The sequence below is a fragment of the Terrapene carolina genome, unplaced genomic scaffold (assembly GCF_002925995.2).
Source record: "Terrapene carolina triunguis isolate 2854851 unplaced genomic scaffold, T_m_triunguis-2.0 Scaffold166, whole genome shotgun sequence".
Taxonomy (NCBI): Eukaryota; Metazoa; Chordata; order Testudines; family Emydidae; genus Terrapene; species Terrapene triunguis.
Window position 1 is genome coordinate 1,954,176 of NW_020664517.1, and position 22,688 is coordinate 1,976,863.

Here is a 22,688-nt window from a genome sequence, read left to right on the forward strand (position 1 = left end):
CAAACACAGCACGAAAACACTTGCACAAGGTATCCGAAGAAGTCTGTGGCGGAGCAAGAACGTGAACTCAGAACGCCAAAGTCCCAGGCTGGTCCCTTAGCCACAGGCCCATCCTTCCTCCCCAAAGGGGAGGGGCTGGGGTGTTGGGTCACTGCTTTCTCTGTGCTCTGTGGAACAGAAAACTGGTTTCACAAGCAGGGCCCAGCAGGAAGACTGTGGAGAAAATTGTCTGCTGTCCTAGTCATGAGCACAGAGCAATTTTGACCCAATTCATCCCACAAGCTGCGCTCTCAACTTGCCGACGCCCCGGTATTTCAGCTCCGTTTGTCTGAAAAGCCCCATTGGCTGGTACCACACCAGAGGAGAGAGTTTCAGACTTTTTCAGAATTATTTAGGCTTCTTGCAAGAGGGGGTGTAGGCAGTGAACTCAGGTCCTTGCTGCAGTTCCCTTACGCAAACAATATCCCAAGGCTCCTTCCCGGCCCAGGGGATGGCAAATGGCCTTGTTAGGGACCATCCTTAATCAGCTGTTTAACTCCACCACTGTTTGTTATGAAAACAGAGGCAGGCTGGCTGCTCAGTTCTGACCTTGTGAGCCAGGGAGAGTCAGCTTGGCAGGTCTGCTGCCCTGTTTAGGCTACAAAGTGTTACCACTGCTAGCCTCGGGCTCTCCCCCGGCCCACTCCCTCGGAGACCCCCAGCAGCACCAAAAAGGATACAACTTCTGGATGAGGTCATAAGCATGTTTGTAGTTCTGGGTGAGGAAGCAGAGGGACACAGTCGTCACAGGGTTGTGGCACCAGGAGCGGTAGAGACAGCAGAACAGGTTACGACTCTCCTGGGGAAAAGAAAGCAAGCAGGAGTTAGACCCACGGATGGAGGGGTGGTGTAGTGTGCAGGGCCTCAGGTTCCAAACACAGAGTGCCTGCAGCCAGAAGGTCACTGCTCAGCCGGGCCAACTCAACCCTGCAGCCATCCAAATCTGGATTCTGTGGGTCTCCTGGAACAATAGTAAGGGCTAGATTTCCGGACTTCTGAACATACCAATACACTCCTAAGTTGTGCAATAGTGCATGAAGCTGTGGTATTTATAAATGCAAATGACCATCTCCAGCTCCCTGGCTATTTGCATGTGCAATTACCATAACTGTGCACAGCTGTGGTCAATGCCGGAGAAACTCATGCACAGCTGTTCATACATTTTCATGCAAGCATTTGTGGAGCAGGCTGGAAATCAGGTCTCATAAAGCTGTTATAAGAACACAGGGTCTGCTCTGGGTGGCTGGCAGACTGTTGTGCATCGTGGCACTAGGTTGCTGCCCTCCACACCAGCACTGGCTGCATTTCCATCGTATTATATGAAAGCTCTTCGGGGTAAGGGGAGCTCTACGATTGTAAAATATCAATGCACAAGTTATCCAGTATTATCCAAAATTGGGGTGGAGTGGAAGAAATCTCCCCTGGGCTGGGATCTTCCACGCCAAGTTTCAAGCCAACTGACTAATAAGAGGTCATGAAGGAAACCGACAGACCCTTAACTCTGGTATCATCATGTGGACGCTATTGTGTGCGGAACCGGAGAACTCTGTGAGGCCGGGGAGCACAGGCACAGCAAGGGGTAGAAAGGAGGGGCCGACATCTGTTTGGGTGTTTCCCTCTGCAGAAATAGCCAATAGTCCTCCTTAGTAGTTAGTGGTTTGGGAAGGCTGCCTATTGCGGCTGACAACCTGAGGCATGTCGGCTCCTTCTCTGCCCTGGCCCACGGAGGAGTCGTCTGAACCCCTCGGAGCAGCAGAGTGCATGGCGGGGGTCTGCACTATCCTGACACAGATTGAATGACAAGAAAGGCAGGAGCACAGTGGCTGCCAACAGAGCCTGCTGTGCTCCTGTGTGTGGGCGGCGAGCTGCAAGACGCACCGAAGGACTGGGTCTGAAGGCTGTCTATCAACACAGGCCTGATTACAAAGGAGAGCTCTGAACTGAGTGCCAGGGAGCCAGGACACAGACCTCACCCCAGACTGGCAGCGGGACGGAACAGGGGATGCCAGCCTCAGACCTAGCTCTGGAGCGGCGCCTTTTGCAGCCCTCGGCGTCGGGAGGGGCAACACCGAGGGCCCCAGAACTGATGCCCCCTGCAGGTGCTGGCTATTTACCTAGCTCTCGGAGGTGCGTTCACCTGACTGATGGCCAACAAGGCGGCGCGGGAGGGCTCTGAATGGAGAGCTGCCAGGCTAGCGCCAGCCCCATTACACACCAAGAAAACAGGAGTGCTGAAGAAATCAGGGCAGTCTTGGGAAAACACAGGATGTCTAGAAAAGAATTCAGCTGATGTCAGCTTCCCAGGCAGCCAGCTCCCAGGGAGCTACAGGGCGACTGTCTCCTTTGAGAGCAACGTTACAGCTGCGTTAACGCTTCCTCCACGATGGACAGAGGCTCAGCGCGCTCACAGGCAGGCCTTGCTAATTCTCAGACCCCACCGCCTCTGGAGCCAAGGCTGAGGCTAGGGTGTGGTCTTGGACACAGGGACAGTGCAGGGTTGAGTCTGCAGCTGGCACGGGGGAGGGTCTCCACCCTTCAGTCCCCAGAACTGCCTTCTGGAGAGCTCACCCCTGCACCCTGCCTCCCAGGGCCTTCATTTCCCCAGGCGGCAGCAGCACCTGCTTTGGGACCCAGGGAGCACCGCCAACTCCTCAGGGGTGAACAGCTGAAGCAGAGGGGCTTTGAGAGGAATGTGATGGGGTGATGCTACCACCATCACCTGTCCCCTTCCTAGCGGGCGCCTGTTTTGGGAGCTGGGCGGCAGATGTCAGCTGCTAGGGAGCACCCGTGGCTGTGGGGGACCCATGACAGAAAGGCTCGTGTGCCATGGGATCAGCTTACACAACAGTGGCTGCTCTCTGCTCAGCAGTGTGCACCAGAAACCCCCTCAGAAGTGGGGGCCGCAAAACTTGGAACTGCCTCCAAGCCCCCCCAGGCACCACCATTGACAATTGCCTCCAGCAATTAAAAACATTCACACTCCAGCTTGGCAGAGAGGGCCCTGGCACCAGTTCCCACTGGGGGATTTGTGTGCACTCAGGGGAATTTTAATACCCAGCCTAGGGAGGGAGGGGGTCCCACAGCCAGACACTGGTCTGGAGCTTGGGAGATCTAGATCCGATTGAGCTCTGCCATTCTTCCTATGGGACCTCAGCTGGTCTCAGTGCACCTCCATTTCTCCCCACCTTTGTCATCTATTTAGATCCTAAGCACTTTGGGGAAGGTACTGTCTGTGTCTGCAAAGCACCAGCACAACGGGGCCCTGATCTTGTTTCAGGCCTCTAGGAAGTACCTGAATACAGAACAGGTTGTGTGCAAGGACCACTCCTCTGAGGAGAGACTGAACATAGAGATTCCAATCACAGGAGACTGGGGAAAGTCCAAAACTGGATTTCAATGGAACTTGCAATGTTCAATTTGAATTCATGGCTTCCTTGACATAGTAACCTGCTTCTCTCTTCCGGCGTCATGATGCAGTGTACAAAGACAGGTACACACTACCCCTAACTGCTCAGTCCCAAATTAAAGTGACTGTTTTTTTCCTGAGATATCAGCATCTTTCTTGGCAACAGTTAGTCACATTACTGAGGATTATGGCTTCCAATGGGATAGGAAATGTGTATACGGACCCTACATAAATCAGGTCTGGTCACACACTGCTCTTGGACCCATCCTTCCTTCAAGCAATAACAAAGAACAATGGTCACATTTTGCACATAGATAGCCCCTTCCAACCAAGGACAGAAAAGCAAACAGCCTGTTAGGAACCATTAGGAAAGGGATAGATAATAAGACAGAAAATATCATAATGCCACTATATAAAACTAGTACACCCACACCTTGAACACTGTGCGCAGTTCTGGTCACCCCATCTAGAAAAAGATACATTACAATTGGAAAAGGTTCAGAAAAGAGCAGCAAAAATGATTAGGGGTATGGAACAGCTTCCATGTGAGGAGAGATTAAGAAGACTGGGACCGTTCACCTTAGAAAACAGATGACTAAGGGCGGATAGGATAGAGGTCTATAACATCATGAATGGTGTGGAGAAAGTGACTAAGAGTTATGTAAAGGGGTAAATAACACAAGAACCAAAGGTCACCCAATGAAATTAATAGGCAGAAGGTTTAATACAAACATAAGGAAGCACTTCTTCCCACAACACAGTCAACCTGTGGAACTCATTACCAAGAGAGGTTGTGAAGGCCCAAAGCATGAATGAGTTAAAAAAAGAACTAGATAAGTTCATGGAGAATAGGTCCATCAGTGGCTATTAGCTAAAATGGTCATGGATGCAACCCCATCCTCTGGGTGTCCCTAAGCCTCCAACTGCCAAAAGCTGGGAGTGGATGACAGGGGCTAGATCACTTGATTGCCTGTTCTGTTCATTCTCTCTGGGGCACCTGGCATTGGCCACGGTCAGAAGACAGGATACTGGGGTAGATGGACCTTTGGTCTGACCCACTATCGCTTCTTATGACCTCAAAGCACTGTACAACTGTTACGCCTCAACATCTACCAGGGAAAGCTCAAGCCAAGAGTAAATCAACTGAGTCAGGAGCAGGTTAGAGGACTCCCAAGGCCACACTGTCAATGGTAAAGCGAAGAATCAGACCCAAATCCTAACCCTTGCATGATGCTCTCTTCCTCCTTGAACACTAGCCCCTGGACCGTACCCTGTGGGGAACACGAGTGTAAGGCAGACACCAGGCAAAATACTGAGCAGCTCCTTACCATCAAGTCTTAAGATGGGGCTGCTGTTTAGGGCACCAAGAGGCAAGTATGTGAGACAGACAGGAGAAGCAAAGGGGCTCGGAGGTTATGTACTGGCCAGAGAAAAAGGCTAGGCATCTCCTTCCCCTCAGCCAAGTCCCTTAATTCATTCCAAGAGAAACCTGTCAGATGTCAGCCTATGTCCTGAGGGGACAACTCTGCCCTAGGATTGCTAGGGGCCCTGGGTACATGACAGCCTCCGTCACCTGCACACGGAGAGGTAAGAGGTGGGGAGAGCCTGTTTAATGAGGAAGTGTTCCTGTTCAACATACCGGGGTTTTCAGGTCCTTGAGCTGGTTTCGCAGTTGGAAGAGCTCGGAGGAAGTCAGCAGTATTGTGTTGAGAGTGTGGACCATAGTCGAGGCAAACTTGAGGTCCTCTTCCCGCAGCAGGATGTCTGCCATGGAGTGGAAGATGTTTTCAGCATTGAGAAGCAGACAAAGCTGCCTGTATGTCAAAAAGAGAGAAAAAGGGAGAAAGAGGGTTATTTACTCCAGTCTGTGACCATCATAGCAGATCCATACACCACACCCCTCTGGGAAGGTGCCCCTGTGTGGTGTAGGGACATCGGGGATGGAAAAGACCTATCTGGTCACATCCAAGTGCTTCCCCCGGGGCCATGACAGCACTGTCCCCTGCAGCCTGTTCTCCAGTGCTGTGTTCAGAACTAGCCCAGTGTTCCAACCAATGGCGTTTCCACCACTCCCTTTAGCGCACTCATTTTTGTTGCCTTTTCCTGACTCTCCTCTGTTTTGGCCATGCCCCTGTGGAGCAGAGATGCTCAGAATGGAACAGGGTATTCTAGATGTGCGGAACAGCGTTCTCTGCCCTCCCCCTCACGCAACTCAAATATCACAGGGGCTTTCCACTGCTCCCTCTGGATTGCTTCTGGCATTGTGTGACCCGGAGGGAGCATTTCCTGACAGCTGTTCAAGGTGCCTGCATGCAGACCTAAAGGTTAGTGCTCCAGCCGAGGACTAGCTACCTTGACTCCCATGGGGCAGTGCCTCCCACCCAGCTCCCAGAACACTTCACAAAGGCAGGTAAGAACTGTCTCCATGTTACAGATAGGGAAACCGAGGCACAAATGGGTTATGAGAGTTCTGCAAGGACATCCAACAAATATGTGGCAGAATCAAGAGTCAGATCCTGGCAGAATCAAGAGTCAGATCCAGATCTCCTGACTCCCAGTCCACTCGAACACGGTGGTGTGGGGGTTACGACGGACGTGCTCCTACAAATACACTTTCTGCCACTATTGTTTCCTTTATAACAGCCCAGCTCCGCACAGTTCTGCTGATACAGGATGCTTCATAAGCTGTATCACGGGGGCTCAGCTGGTCACAGCCGGAATGTTCTGCTTAGCAAACTGCAGCATTCGCCAGGTTTTTAACATTTTTCACTAGAAACCAAACCCCAGATTTTCCTCAGCGTTTGTTTGGATTTTAGGATTTTCTGTTTGGTCTGCGATGCCTCCATGTCTCCCTAGCCCTTGCGGTTCTGGATGGTTTGTTCAAGGACACCTGAAATGCTGCCCAACGCTGGCTTTGCTATTCTGTGCTAGAAGAAGCCCCGGTCCAACAGCCTTCAGTACCTTGAGAACCCGGAGAAGGACGTGATCCATTCCCTTGTCGTCACTGGGCAACAAACAGGCTTAAAACCTTCAAGTCTCATTTTATTTTCAATGTAGAATAATCCATACAACGCGCCTTCTCCTGGAGCCCACTCAGTGACATGCAGAGACTTTCGGGGGGGAGGGGAGGGGCGACTTCCCCTAACGTGCATGACATTCATTAAGAATTTCTTGTCCGAGTTCATTACAATTACAGGGAGGCATTTCAGTGCAGAAAGTCCCCAATGTCTGAGGACCACATTAGCAGAGGTCAGCTAGTTGAGCCAGCAAAGCGATGCTTTCCCCCTTGTCTACACTAGGATCTTCTGCCAACATTTCTCACTGGATCATGGGCTCAACTTGACCAATACAGAAAATATCCTACTGTAGACACAGCCACTAGCAACCTGCTGGGCTGGATCCTGCCTGGTGTTGGGTTCTCTAACTTGACTGACTTCACTAGATCCGGCTCTCACCAGAATCCTATTCAGATAAGCTCTGGGTGGGCTTGGGCACCAAGGATACTACTTATCTATAGCATGCTCCGGGGTAATGCTGAGTGCTGGAAATGTGTCTCCTTTCTTATCCTTAGGCTGACAGGACCCAAGGACATGGAGAGGGAGGGGAAGGACAGTCTGAGAGTGGATTCCAAAGCTACCTATAAACAACATCCCCTAGTGCACCACTGGGGCTCTTCCAAGCACTCATGCCATAGCCAGGCACTGAGCACTTAACAGTGGGGTGCTCCGTGATACAGGTACTGTAGGGTTGTCTCAGTTGCATTCATAAACCCCCTTTCCTTCCCCATTAAAGTAGGGGGCAAATTCCTCATAGAAGATTTAATCGGATGGAGAAAGAGAAACACATTGTCCAGCTGATTGTCTGACGGTGTTCAGTGCGCCGGCCGTCTCCGAGTTTGCATCCCAGTACCCAGGAAGTGACACTCCCCATCAGGTAAACCAAACCAGAAACCGGAGCTATCACCTGGAGGCATCCGATGGACATTTATGAAGGCAAAAGCAGCAGCATGTGCGTTTCTGAAGGGGCTGGGGCGTTAGCAAGCTGCTTGGCGAATCTTTGCTTTGACTGGCTAGGGGGTCGGGGCTGTCGGTCTGCCGATGGAACGCTCCCAGCGCGCGCCGATGGAATGTGCCAGACAGGTGCTGCTGCAGGAGCTCTGAGAAAGATCACAAGGCTAGTTCTCCTTGCCAGTGCTGTGCCTACGCTCTCCGAGGCAGCAGTGGCAGTATATGCTGACTTCTGATAGCACGTGCTGGATGCTTGGCTGAAGGCTGAGGCCTCTGGCTTAGAGAACAATAAACATCCTCCGTTGCATATGGCTTCAAGCTGTGATCTCATCACATCCCATAAGCTAAACAGGGTCAAACTAGGGCAGTGATTTCATGGGAAAACTCAAGGGCAATAGGAAGTGGTGCTGGTGACTCAATAGGTGGCATTCTTCTCTCCAACGTCCCTGGAGAACCAGTGCCCCCGCTTGGCTGGGGTGGGGGGCTGTGCTGCTGGAGCGCTCATCTTTTGAATGAGATTTTAAACCATCTTATGGCACTTTTTGCACAAGCGAAGGCTGACAGCTCTAGTGTCTTGGCCAAACGTGCTCTGCCTAGATTCCCTTCCTGTAGTTTTGGTTAGACACCGTCCTTCACTCCTTGTCCTAAGGTTGTGCAGTCATTCATCCCCTTCTGGAGAGCTGTCCCATTTCACTCTAGGGATGGCTGCACTTCTGTACTGGGCAAAGGGATTTCAGTTCGTGATGCCAGGCAACAAGTGCTTCAGGGTCTCTCCTGGCTGAAAGGCAACCCAGAGATACAGGATTGCTATCACTGCTCACTAACCATCTCCTCCTTCATTAAACATCCAGTACACCTATGTTGACACAAGTTACTTGATCTAGGCCATGCTTATGTGTCGCTACACTAACATGACTGTTTCAACTACAATCCTGGCTGTTAGAAGTTCCCTGAATAAAAAACAGCTTCATGGTGCTGCTAGCTACAGGATAGAACTATGACTTGCTTTGGTCCTTCCTTGTGATACTGCTTATTTTAGGACAATCCATATTAGATTTGATCAGTCCCTTTTGGCCTTAAAATCTATGAAGATCGTTCATTGTAGAAAGTTACCCCTCTTGGCAGGTGAAGAGCAGATTTTGCTAATATGTTTTTTAAATAAATTCTTAAAGCAGAAGGAAACTGTCCACGAGTCAGACTGAGGACCTAGTAACGCAAGACTTGGGATGAGCACACAATGACGTCAAAGCAGCAGGGCTCTAGGGGGGTAAACCTGCCTTTCTACTCTGCTCTGGAGGCTCTGAGTCAGTCAAGCTTTGGATGAAGGAGACCCTGTTGAACATAATTTGCTTGGATTTTTAAACTGCTTTGGACAAGATCCCTCACAAGAGGCTATTAATGACAATAAACAGCCAAGGGCTGAAGTGGAAGTGTCCCAAGGTGGATCAAAACACAAAAGAAACACTGTAATGAACAGCTGCTACTCAGAGTCCAGGGAGGCTAATAGCAGGATACCGCAGGGAGCAGCATTTCATAGATTACTGATCTCGAGGAGCAAGTAGGCAGTGGGTGAGAAGACCTATTTACAGCAGGTTTGGGAGAGCTCTGGGCTGGAGGAACCCGGAAGGGTGGAAGATGGGATACTGAAGTGTCATGCAGAAGGAGGAAGAGAAGGCTCAGTCCAGTTGGTGGGGATGGGCTCCCACATCACTAAGGCATCCTTACAAGTGCCCACCTTGCTGGCAGGATTCCAAGGGCTGAAAGCTCTCTGCAGGGAGGAGTGGAGAAACACCACTGTGGGTGAAGTGGAGAAGTCAGCCCAGCCACACTCCATCGGCAGGGCTGTCAGCCCAGCAGCTTTCACCAGCACACAATTCCCGGCAGAATTTTGGAAAACCAGTGCCACAGCATCCTCCGCACTCTCCTAAACAGGAGAAGGAAAGCGGTGCTTTCCTGGCAACTTTCTACCCTGGGTCCTGCTAAGCTCAGCGTGCACAGCAGAATCCCTCTACCCACGTGGCTTTCCTATGCTAGGAGCAGGGGGCTGGGACTCGGAGGCAGCAGGAGCAGCTCAAGGCGCCGCTGGTACAATTAGTGACGCAGGGCTGGCCGACAATTAGATTCTCTGTGCAGAGCTTTACGTAACCTAATCTAACATTCTTTATGGACTGTGTTCAAATGGAACGGGCAGCAATAAATAAGCCCATTTATATCAATTATTCTTGCATAACTGGCTGCAGACATGTGCTTTTGGGATTAAACACTTCCCCCCTCGGTGATCAGCACCGCAACAAACTGGCCAGGAGGCCGCTTGGGTCAGGATACGGCCTCTATTGGTATACCATGGCGAGTGGCAGCCTCAAACAGGAGCTAGCGAGGTTGCTGGAAAGGAAGGGAGACCGCCCTGGGGATGAGTTGCTTGCTTATTTCAAGTCAAATATGGTGCAGTGCAGCGGGAAACAAATCTTAGTGCCACAGCGAACTGCCAGGGAGGAACCATGGCACTGCAGGGAGCCGGAATCACCCCAGCAACCTTCGGGAGAGGGCTGGGACTGTTAACCAAACCCAGCTGTCTTGGCGCAGAGAGATGATGAGCAGTCAAGCAGTGCACAGGACTCTAGAGTCAAGGGCAAAAATATCCTTCCTCCTGCTATCAGGGGGTAGCCGTGTTAGTCTGTATCCACAAACAACAAGGAGTCCGGTGGCACCTTAAAAAGACTAACAGATTTATTTGGGCATAAGCTTTCGTGGGTAAAAAAACCCTCATTTCTTCAGATCTTCTCTTCCTCCTGCTGTTACCCCTGACCCCACACCCCTTTCCTCTGGCTCTTCCTGTATGCAATAGCCTTGGGCAATAGTGATTTTATTTGACAGGGAATGCTGCTACCACAGAGGTCTGAGCTAGGAACACCAAGTTCTAACCCCAGCTCCTCCGGCAGTTCTGTGCCCATCTCTCCCCAGCTGTGCAGTGGGACAGATCCCAGCTACATGGGATGCCAGTAAGTTGCTGTGCAGAGGAGATGTATTACGCCAGTACTAAGGATGAGATTTTCAGAAGCATGCGGGGCTGCCCGGCTCTGCTCCCACTGAATGGAGTTTTATCACCATCTTCATTAGGAGCAGAGTTAGGCCAACACTGAAAATGTCACCAAGCACCATTCTCTTGTAAGCTACCGAATCAAAGGGGAAGGAAGTTATTCAGGTTAAAAAAATAGCCACATTAACTCGTCTGCCACAGGGACTGAGTGCCATCCCCCTGCAGTGAACAGGTAGCATTTATTCCCGCTGATGATGATGGAATATGGTACTGTCACAATTCAGGGCAACTGGCCCTGTATTTCCCCCTCTATAGTCCAGCAAGGGCCCCCCCACTTTTAGGCTCTCTGCTCCTCAGGCATCAGCTCTCTTCGGCAGCGACCTGCGTCACCCCACTCCTGACCAGGATTTCTCCAGGCCGCACAGTTCCCTGCCTGCAGTGCGAATTCCCCAACAAGCTTGCCTAACCCAGCCTGCTTTTCCCTCCCCTCAGAGGTATAAAGGTAGCACCGAGCTTTTCCTACAAAGCACATTTATTCTCAAGGTGAAAGCATTACAGAGAAAACATATTAACCAATCCGAGAACCCATATGCCCGCTAATAAGCTTCCCAGAGATCACTCCAGCTAGGGCTCTGGTAGGAGTCAGTCCTTCAAACCCCCCACAGAGGTTTTTCTGTGGGCACACGTTTGTAAAACCTTTGGCTCAGAACAAGCACCACCCCCGATCTGAGAGTCACCCCTTTATACAGTTTGGGTTTTTGATCTTGGGACCCTGGGAGCAGGTGAGCAGCAGGCCATGGGTTTCTTCTCAAAGCAGTTTCAAAAGGAAGGGTCGGGCGACGGGAATCGGCATTGCCCACGAAACCCACTCAACTTCCAGTTCCCTCTTGCCCTGCACACCTGTTGGTTCCTTGAAGCTCATAACCCTCCCCAGGGTTTACACTGTCCTAGAGCCGCTACAGACGACCCCACAGTAACACAAACATTTGCATTTTTAATACGATGAGCTACTAAGATACTTAAACTTAATTCACTCAGGTTTGTCCAGAACATTGCAGGAAATGGCCATGCCTGTCACAGGTACCAGTTCACAATCAGGCGCCTAGGGCATCCAGGGGCAAAGTATGCACGGAGGCTCTTCCTCTGGCACACAAACATCAGTGCCAAGAGCGTTCCTTCCAGGCTCTGGGCCCACCCTCTAAGCACCTCAAAAATACACAAACTTCAGCTAGATCAGCATCCACTGAGCATCCGCCCCCATGCTCCCTTCCAGACACAAGGGACCACGCTGGGCATCCAGCCTGACCTGCATGAGAGCTCAAACACACTCCCTCCCCCTGGGAAAGCCAAGGGCACAGATGCTCTGAGCATGTCTCAAAGGCAGAGAGACCGGGTTCTCCTGAACCCATCACTTCTGCAAGTGCAGGGGAGCGTGTTTTCCAGTCTATACAACCCCTCCTGAATGGGGCAGGGGAGAACAGCCTTCAAAAGGGCCCTACAGTGTCTGACCAGGAGAGAAAGGACACCCCACCCTTCAGCCTTCCTGATGGTCCATCCCACCCCGCCATGAACTCCCAGCCGGCAAACCGAAGGGATCCCCCCCACCGGCTCCCCCTGACCTCCCAGCGGGCACGCCGAAGGGATCCCCCCCGCCCCCGGCTACCCTCGAACTCCCAGCCGACAAACTGAAGGGATCCCCCCCAGCTTCCCCCGAACTCCCAGCGGGCACGCCGAAGGGATCCCCCGTCTCCCCACCCCCTGAACTCCCAGCGGGCACGCTGAAGGGATCCCCCGACTCCCCACCCCCGAACTCCCAGCGGGCACGCAAAGGGATCCCCCCGGGCTCCCCACCCCCGAACTCCCAGCGGGCACGCCGAAGGGATCCCCCGGCTCCCCACCCCCCGAACTCCCAGCGGGCACACCGAAGGGATCCCCCGGCTCCCCACCCCCTGAACTCCTAGCGGACACACCAACATATCTCCCGGCTTCCCATCCACAGCTAACGCAGCATGGAAGCGGCTCCTCCACATGCAGTCGCACAGGGCAAGTGGCCCCATGCCTATCACTCTTTCCAGGCTCATCCCCACCCACAATGGAGTTGCCTCTGGGCACAGATCCCCACCTGAACCGCGCAAGAGACACATATCAGCCCCGGGGGGCTAACACCCTGGCTTGAGCGCCTCTGGGGGCAATTACAGCCAATCAGGGCCCAAACCCCATGATCCAGTCAGTGCTGGGGGGAAAAGAGAAGAGCCCTTCATTACCCTCTACCCTGACGGTCTCTCTGCCTGCGCCCTCCACCGTGCCGCTCAGCACTGCCTTGGCCCTTAGACAAAAGCCTCCCTCCCTGCCCCCAAGAACCCGGCAAGGTTGGGTCAGTTGAGCAAGGCTCGCCGCAGGCTCAGGGGCAGCGAGGGCTGCAGGCTAGGATGCACATCCAGCAGCCAGGGCTGCAGAAGCAAGAACTGCCCTGGAAAGCTTCCTGGGAAACCCTGTGTAGGGAGCCAGGAAGGCAGCCGTGAGGAGCCTGGTGACCTCTGACACTCCCCTCACACGCCTGCCTACGCGCTGGAGCAGGCATTTTAAGGCCAATATAATTCTGGTTCTCCCCCCCTCCCCCCACCCTCGATCAAAACCAAGGGCTCATTTTCCATAAATAGAAGCTCTGACATTTTGCTGGCCAACGCCTTGTTCCCTCGAGCAGGAGTCTGAAGCAAACTGCTGGCCGATTGCAGGCCTGGTTTTGATTAGCAAGGATGGGATTTTGTTGTTGGTTGTGTGTGCGCGCTAGCATTGGGAAATCTGGAAACGTTTTGCATTAAAGGAACAGCACACACATCACCCGTGTGTGAGGCAGACGGGTACTCCACTGCTTTGCCTCTGCATCTTCCCTAACTCCACCTCTGGGTCTGATTCTCAATAGGTGGGGTGGGAAAAGAAACAAACGTGCTCCCACCCCCACTCCCCAGAGAGACAGTGGGAACAAGCTGCTCCCTAGTGGTTACAGCGAAGATTGAGGCAAGGATCCGTGGGAACCCAGGACCCAGCTCCACATGGAGCAGCATGTGGGCAGGAAATCGTGCTCCTGGCCAGCACTTTGGGGATGTGACTGATCTCCCTCGTGTTTGGGAATCAAAAGCTCTGGTCCAACCTGGGTGCACTGGAAGGAATTTTGAGGGCGCCCCAGAGTTTGGCAAATCCACCCCCTATTTAGGTGTAGACAGCTTGCTGGGAGCCAGGGCTCCTGGGTTCTATTCCAGGGAGCCAGGCAACTGGCTTATTGTTTTAACTCCACTCCCAGCCCCTGGTATCCCAGTTTTCCCCCAGGGAAGTGGGGATAAGCCTGCCCCACTGGGGTGTACTGAAGTGCCACTCCTGTTTGCAGAGACCCCTGAACTTGTGGGGTGGAAGGTGCTAGAGAGGTTGTCCCAATGCATGATCGGGGGGTTGTGGCAGGGAGCAGCCTCTACAGAGGGAACCATTTCCCGTCTGTGAGCACATCTAAGAGCTTTCAAGGCCTGTCCCCATGCACTGGTACTCCGGTACAAGCCAGCTTGCCTAGCCTACAATACGGGAGTCAGTCCCTCCCAAGCTGCTGCTGGGGATGTTGGTCCCACCTGAGGTGTCCAACCCCTGGCAGGTGAAGGGAATCTGACCCCTGCAGCTACGGCTGAGGGCTCAGCTCCCCGCCTGCCTGGAGAGCAGCAGGCGGCCTCGCAGTAAGCTCAAAGCTCCACCGCGAGGTCAGCAGCAGGCAGAGACTTTGCAGGGGCACCTCCAGCAAGGGCCGGCATCTCCACAGCTGCAGCAGCTCTTTGTTACCACACACACTTGGGGCGAAGCCCTTTAGCGTATACAGTCACGGCAGGAATTTCCCACCTCAATTGGTGGAGGGGTTGCTTTGCATTCGAGTCCATTTATAGGCACTAATAGACTGTTTACAGACAAAGCCTGGGCCCCCTTCACCTTAAATGCCCACGTCTAACCTCTGCAGACCCTGGTGCATTTGCGGTGGGGGGACACGGTGGGGGGACACAGAGAGCGCAGGAGCAGCAGCTGTGTTCCGCCCTCCCTTTTCGCCAGGATCGCAGCCCACGCTTCAGGCACAGCACTTTCTGCCCTGCTGCAGTGCCTGGAAGTTTCTGAAGACAAGACTGTGGGAGGGGCAGGGAAGAGGAGAGAACAACTGGCCAAAGCGCATCAAGCAACCAAGTGCAGCTGCTAGCCTCCATAACAGCCGCCAACAGCTGAAGCCATCAGCTCAGTGACTCCCAGATCACATGCCAGGGACATGGAAACGCAGAGCAGATCCCCTCTGCTGAAGGGTTTCCACTGAGTGAAGGACAGCGGTGAACAGGAGTCTGTAACCCGGTAGATGGGGAAGTGGGAGGGGAAGGAGCATGGGAAAACAGGTGGCTTTAACTAACCAAGCAATACTGGAGATTCCAGAGAGCTACTGGGAGGGGGTCTAGAGAAACAAGGCTCTTGGCAAGAGGGCAGGAAAAAGGAGAGCGTGGCCTCCTTCCATGCACGTTCTCTTTGCTGGACGTCACCTGCTCTGCCGTTCCCGCTCCTCCCCTTGGCACCGCAGGCCAGCGCACAGCGTTTCGGATTTGTTACTACTGCAGCTCACAATCTGCATAGCTAGGGGTGAAGTGGCACACCAGGCCGTGCATCTCTGCAGACTGGGTTAAGCTCCTGCACTTCAGTCTTGGAGCGGAAAGGAGTTGGAGGCTGTAATCTGGTCTGTCTGCACTGCTCAGCCAGGCCATTTAGGAGGCTGTGATAGGGATAGTGAGCTGCCTTGTGAGCGTAGATGCCCAAGTCAAGTAGGAAGGTTACAGAGAAGGATTTCGGTCCAGGCGGCAGAGCTGGGTGTGGGAGGAGATTGTGCTGGTTTCGTCTGCACTACATCTGGTTCCAGCGGATACTCTCTGCTTCTTGCTTTCCATCAGCATTGGAATCCATTTAGGGACTGGTCTGAGAATTTGAGAGTTCAATGGCACAGTCACACACCCGGAGTGAGAGAGGTGGGGGTCTTCCAGCCGCCTCACCTTGCCCCCAAACTGCCTGGGAGCAGGAGCAGTGGCACAGAAATGGAAGCCAGGTGCATCTCCCTGGGGGTGGCTCGTCACGCAGGAAGATGGATGGAAGTCTCACTGTCATTCAGGTCCCAAAGTGCTAAGGGACGGAGAGCGGAAGCAGGAGGGCACTGTAGGATCGTGCCATATAGGACCCATAGCACTAGCAGAGCAGCTGCACTTGTTGGCACTGTGAAGGTCTAGGAGTAGATTCCAGCAGACACCCTAATCCCTCCCCTCCCCTCCCTGCAGTCAGGGCCCGGATTCTGCTAACATTGATTCCCAGGTGTCGATCCCACCACCATGACTAGATGCACTGACTACACCTGGACTGACAAGGCATGGTAGTGCTCCATTTGGTAGTGTTTGCAAGACCCTTCGGGTGCGTCTCCACTGCAGCTGGGGCTGTGAAGGGCAGCTCGTGTAGATGTATTCTGCTTAGCTTGCTAAAAATAGAAGCAGATGCAGCAGCGCTGGCTTTGGAGCAGGCTGCACAAGCAAGTACATATGCAAGGGGAACAGGCGGGCTGCATCCTCACTTCTAATCTTAGCAAGCCAGCTAGACTACAGCGAGCGCAGGCCTGTTTCCAGGAGCTGCCATTCACACACCTGGCTGCACTGCACATGTACCCTTAAGGCTGCAGCTCTTCGGGTTAGGGACTGAGCCTTGCTGATTGTCTCCTTAGGGACTGGCACATTTTAGAACTGTACTAGGCACTAAATAACCAATGATAAGCCAGGAACTTGCTGGCTTCTGCCTCATGCCTTAGAAGGTCTTTTTGGGTTGAAGCTGTTCGTGCAGAGGAAGCCAGTCTTTTTCGAAAGGAGCATCAACTTAAAAAAAAAAAAAAAAAAACACACACCCAGATGTGATTTCAAATGTACTGTTGTGACAAGCAGCACCAAGATTCAACAGTTTTGTTCCCTCTCCTTTGTTATAAACTGTTTAGTTGCTTGTGGATTGTACAGTGCTTGCATCGACCCAGTGTCAGTTACTCCTTCTGTTTGTCTGGGTCTTTCATCCAGCAATGGCGGAGAGAAAAGCCATTAAAAAAAAATATATAGGAAAACATGTCAGCCACTGAGGAGCAGGTGCAGCAGCTGAACTGTTCTGGGGTGGGGAAGTGACTCGATTTCAAGTCCGAGAGCCCTTACAACAAGTTTTCAGAAAGTAAATCTATTTAGCAGGTTCGGCTGTAGAGCTACAGCTGCTCATCATCTGGCAGCTTTGTAGGGCAGAGGCTGCTCCTGGAGGAGGGAACTCTTTGCCTCGAAAGCCTGTTCTTGTTCTGAGGAAGGGGCAGAGAAGGGCTGTGATGCTCGAGAGAAGCAGCACAAGGTGAGATGATGTGACATTGCCGGCTGGGGCATGCCATGACAGCCAGAGGCTGGCCAGGGACGGGATGCAGCAAAGTGCATGGAGGCGGGGCCTCGTAGCTGGCAAGAGGCAGGACCGCCCAATACAAGCATTAAAAGAAATTGTAAGGTGAACCAAATAAGTGAGGGGCATCCCTGTGCACAGGGCCCCATTGCCAGTGCACGTACCCTGTGTCACAGGTAGAGCTAGCACTGTGTCTCCTTGTCCTTGGGCTGTCACCTTCACATAGATTCATAGATTCATAGATTCTAGGACTGGAAGGGACCTCGAGAGGTCATCGAGTCCAGTCCCCTGCCCTCATGGCAGGTCACATGGTGGAGCAGCTTGCGTATACTTAAGACCTTAAGAGTGATGCCGTCTGGAGTCCTGTACTCCTGGTAGGGTCACCCATGGCGGTAAGGTTGAAGGCGAGGTACCAGGCAAAGCGCAGCCCAGCACAACACAACCCGTACAAGACCTCAACAGCAGAACAGCTGGATGAAGCAGGATCACCTCTCAACAGCTGCAACGGAGCAGAAACCCCTGGTCGTCTTGGACCTCCTTGCCACCCGACGCAGGTGCCTTGTTTGCCAAGATGTGTGTGGCTGCTGGTGCGCATTAGCTCCCCCACATTAAACTACTCACGCACAGACTTCTTTCACAGGAAGAACTTTTTCCCCACCCCTACCCATAAAAGTCCTGCGGCAATGACGGTCATGACTGAGCAGGCCTTTTTAGGAACTCCTCTGTTCACCCTATACGGGGAAGGAGCTAGAAAATGTGTCCCACGTAGGCTGTCCCACCATACCTGATTGGAGAGCCGTGTCCAGAGGGATCACTCCCAATGTGGTCAAAAACCAAAATGTTTCTTGCAACTTGGAATGTCTGTACCCTACTAGACGAATTAAAAAGTGAAAGACCCAAACGCAGACCAGTAATAGTCGCCCGAGAACTCTCAAGGTACAACATTGACATCGCTGCTCTCTGCGAAACAAGACGTGCAGATGGCCACTTGAGGGAAGAGGGTGGCGCTTACACTTTCTTCTGGAAAGAAAAACCAGCAAGCGACAGGCGAATACACGGTATTGGTTTTGCAATCAAAACCTTCTAGTCAACCACCTGACAGAGCTCCCTGTCGGCATCAACGAGCGCCTTATGACCCTCTGCATCCAACTGGTCAATAAGTCATTTGCCACTATCATTAGTGTATGTGCACCAGCTCTTGACGCTGAAGAACAGAAAGAATCATTCTACATGGACCTTGATAAAATGTTGTCATCCACTCCAAAAACAGATAAGATAATCCTCTTAGGGGACTTTAATGCAGGAGTCTAATGTATGAAGTAGCACCATTGGGAAGGAAGGAGTGGGCAAGACCAATTCCAGTGGCATCCTTCTACTCAGCAAATGTGCAGAGCACGACCTTGTGATCACAAACACAATCTACAGACAAAGCAACAAGTACAAAACAACTTGGCAACACCGCCGCTCAAAATAGTGGCACCTCCTAGCTATGCCATTGTAAGAACACAGGATCTAAGAGATGTCCAAATCACTCATGTCATGAGAGGAGCTGACCATTGCTGGATTGACTTCTGCCTGGTGAGGTCAGTCATGTCCATCAGGATTGCACCAAAACACAGAAAGCAATCCAAATCACACAGACAGCAATACAGTATCCAAAGACTTCAATCCTCAGTGCACCAAGAGAACTTCCAAACACTCCTCAGTGAAAAACTGGCCATATAAACACCAGGAAATGACAACATAAGTGTCGAAGAAGACTGGGAAGCCCTAAAACAGACCATCCATGAGGCTTGTGAGGAATTCATTGGCCTTGCTACCTGTCGACATCAGGACTGGTTTGATAACAACAACATTGAGATTACAGCCCTTTTGGACCAGAAGAGAAAAGCTTTCTACGACTGGCAAAAATCAACCACTATCCAGTCAGAAGAAGAGCTCTTTCCATCAAGTTCAAAGCAGGATCCAAGAAATCAAAAACAAATGGTGAGAGGACAAAGCAAAAGAAATCCATACATTTGCTGACAGACATGATATGTGGAGCTTTGTTGGTGAGTCAAAGGTCTTGTACTGACCAAGCTCATGTGGCCTCACCCCTCTGAGCTCCGAAGATGGTAATGCCCTTCTTAAAGGTAACGAATCCATCAAAGAACACTGGAAGGAACACTACCAAAAGCTTCTAAATCAAGAATCAATTGTGACTGACGACACTATTGACTCCATCCCTCAGCACCCAATCTGGGAAACTCTCACCAACCCACCAGTACCTGAGGTCGTCTGCAAAGCAATTAAACAAAAGAAGAAGAATAAAGCACCAGGTCCTGATGGCATACCAGCTGAAGTACTGAAAGTGTGGGGAGAAAAACTGACTAACAAGCTTCACTTGCTGCTCCTCAAAATCTGGCGCACCGAAGAAATCCCCGCTGACTTACGTAACGCTAATACCATCACCATTTTCAAAAAGGGAGACAGGGCTGACCGTAGCAACTATCGAGGCATTGTCCTCCTCTCCATCGCTAGGAAGATTCTTGCTAGAATCTCACTGAATTGCCTGCTCCCTCTCGCAGAGGAAGTACTGCCAGAGTCCCAGTGTGGCTTCAGACCAGTGGTCCCCAACGCGGTGCCCGCGGGCACCATGGCGCCCACTGGGGCATCTATGTGCGCCCGCATACTGGCTGGTGGACGAGCATCCACCGAAATGCCACCGACAAGCAACGTCATCCAAAGGCGTCGCCGCCGAAATGCCACCAGTGACAAATGGCCACAGTCCGCCAGATGACAAAGGTTGGGGACCACTGCTTCAGACCATCATGAAGCACAATCGACATGCAGCCAGGCAGATCCAGGAAAAAATGCCAAGAACACTACCCGGAGCTGTATATGGTCTTTATCAATATGACCAAAGCCTTCAACTCTGTCTACTGTGAAGCTTTGTGGAAAATCATGTCAAAGTTTGGCTGCCCAAGCAAATTTATCACCATTGTAAGACTCCTCCATGACCAGATGACTGCCTCCAACCTCTGCAGTGGCTCTACCCCTGAGTCTTTTGTCATCTGACTGGTGTAAAACAAGGCTGTGTGCTGGCACCCACCCTTTTCTCTATTTTCTTAGCAGCTATGAAAACATTAACCCAAGACTGTTTACCACAGGGCATTGGCATCCAACGACGGATTGACGGCGACCTCTTCAACCTCCCTCGTTGCCGTGCCAGAACTAAAGTAATATCGCTGTGCCAGCCTTGCCTTTAGCAGACTGTCTCTCCGGGTATTCGGCAATCACGTGTGTTCAACATCAGAACACACACTAGACTTTTAGTGTATAAAGCCGTGGTAATGGTCCCAACTCTCCTCTATCGCTGTGAGACTTGGATGACCTAGAGAAAACACCTGAAAAACCTGGAACGCCAGCCCCAGCACTTTCTTCGGAAGATCATCAACAAAGTGGGAGGATCATCACACTAATGTCAGTGTCCTCACAGAGGCCAACGTCTTCAGTGCTGAGACCTTGATTATCCAGCACCGGCTGAGGTGGAGCGGGCACTGTGTGAGCATGCCTGATGTACGCTTCCCAAAACAACTGCTGTCTGCCCAGCTCACAAAGGAGAAGGGAAACAGGGAGGCCAAAAGAAACACTTTAAAGACACCCTCAAAATAAACATCAAGAGATGTGGCATTGACACCGCACACTGGGAGACAGCAGCCCAGGACAGGGATAACCGGCAAAGACTTGCCAGCGAGGGAACATCCACTTCTGAGGAAAATCGCCTTGCCCTGGTCGCAGGAAGACAATGGTCATGCAGCAATCGTGGCCCAACCCCGCCTTCCAACACCACCTGCCTCTGGCTCAAGGATCAGACTCCTCAGTCACCAAAAGACCCGTGAAAAATAGAACCCGTGAAAGATCATCCTCGACCCCTAGGGATTGCCAATGTCCCGGGTAGAGCTAGCACTGTGTTATGAGAAGAGGAGATAACTAAGGAAATAGCCCTGGGTGGGGAAAGGCCAATGCCATGCTCCCTGCTCGGCCGTCTCCTGTCTCACCAAGTGACCAAGCCCTCCCATTCACACAGCCTACCGCAAAGTGCTATTGCAATCCATCTTTGGCCCCAGGCAGCCAGCCCATTTTAAGCCAGGTGAAACAGGAAAACTATCTGGCCCACTGGGTAGGGCTTGCATGGAGTTGGTCTGTAATGTACTGGCTGCACGTATGAGCAAGTGATATCTCCCTGTAGTGGCTGGCTGCCCCCAGAAAGGATAAGGTACCTACTACCACGAGCGAGCTCTACTTTAGCTGAAGTAGTTGAGGCCTGGACTCAAAGGTCCAAGGTTCTAGTCCCAGTTCCCCAGGGATATGCGATTTATACAACTGTGCCCACTGTCTGCAGAACCCAAATTAGCGACATCAGCTGAGTGTCTTCTCTCTCTGGCCAAGCTGGTAGATGTTACCAGGTCTGCCGGGGGGGAGGGCAAAGAGGGCAATTGCCAAGGGGCCCGGGCCCTTTTAAATCCCCCAGGTGGGCTGCAGGGCTCCTAGGCGTGTGACACCGCTCTGGGCCCTGTGCTTTGGGGTGCCCCACAGGCTGGCGTGATTGGCCAGCACGGGCAGTCCCGGAAGTGACAGGTTCATCTCTTCCGCCCCAGGCCGCGCCCCTCCAGGGACGGCCCTGGCCCCTGGAATTTCTGTCGGTGGGCCTGGATTCTACGCTAAGCTTTATTCAGCCAAAAGTTAACGCTGCAGCGCTTACCATACACCAGATCAACAAGCAACCCAGCAGGGCCGGTCTCAGAGATTCCTATCTATGCATCTGTGCTAGTCTCCAGAAGATTCAGTCTGCATGTGCGGTCTACCAACGTTACAAGAAAAACCACAAGTGCTGGCAGGAACAAGATGGGCCCGAACAGGTTTTATTTCAACCCGTTATTACAATTCTCTGGCTGCAGATCAACCCTCTTTGTTCAGCACTGATTGATTCACCTGCATTGAAGTGAGGAACTGCAGGCCCTTTGATGAGAGGATTGAAGGTCTGTCTCATCTCCCTGCAGCCTCTTTATCCCTTTCCTGGAGTGCTACTTTAACGTCTGACAACGCTCTCCGTGAATCACAACAGACAGCCCCCCGATGTATTCTTGCCCTTGGGGACAACGCAAGCCTCACCCTACTTCTCCGGCACTGGGAGATCACTACTGTCAAAGCCTTGCTGAGATCCAACCAGAACCTTTCCCACAGCAATACAAACAGGTCTCTGTACTTCAACTGCAGAGCTACAATCCACTGCTGACAAACACTGCATTTGAGCCCAGGAAACTGGAAATTCCAGACACACGCTCCGTGCCTTACGACTCAGCGCTCTGAACGCGGCAACACAATGCTCACCACCCCATCACGCCAATGCTTGGCTGAGAGGATGTGTCAGACACACTGCAGCTCCCGCTGAGTTGTAGAGGGGTTGGTCCCGGGAACGCTGGGAAAGGGAGTGCTCGCTCGGAACCGTTGTACCTATTTTATGATGGTAGCGAGGAGAAAGCCAGACAAGCAGCAGGTAGATCTCAAGGAAACAACATGCAGCCTGCATGGAGGGGAAGGGGATATTGCAGCCTACAGGGGATACACTTGGAGCTCGAGAACTCCCCCTGAAGATTGCGATGGGGAAGGTCTCTCCTCACAGAGAAGGGCCAGCCAGCCTCACACTGGATTCTTGGGAGAGAGGGGAAGAGGAAAATTGCTCCATTTCCAATGT

General features: G+C 52.2%; 1 protein-coding gene across 1 annotated transcript in view; it reads right to left on the reverse strand.

Annotated features, from left to right (window-relative positions):
* Positions 1-22,688, reverse strand: part of LOC112119563 (protein VAC14 homolog) — a 177,605-nt gene that overhangs the window by 21,638 nt on the left and 133,279 nt on the right. The window contains exons 15-16 of the mRNA XM_029912028.1: positions 5,085-5,259; positions 720-838 (exon numbers count right to left, since the gene is read on the reverse strand). Of these exons, the coding sequence (XP_029767888.1) occupies positions 720-838; positions 5,085-5,259 (294 nt within the window). The remainder of the gene's footprint in view (positions 1-719; positions 839-5,084; positions 5,260-22,688) is intronic.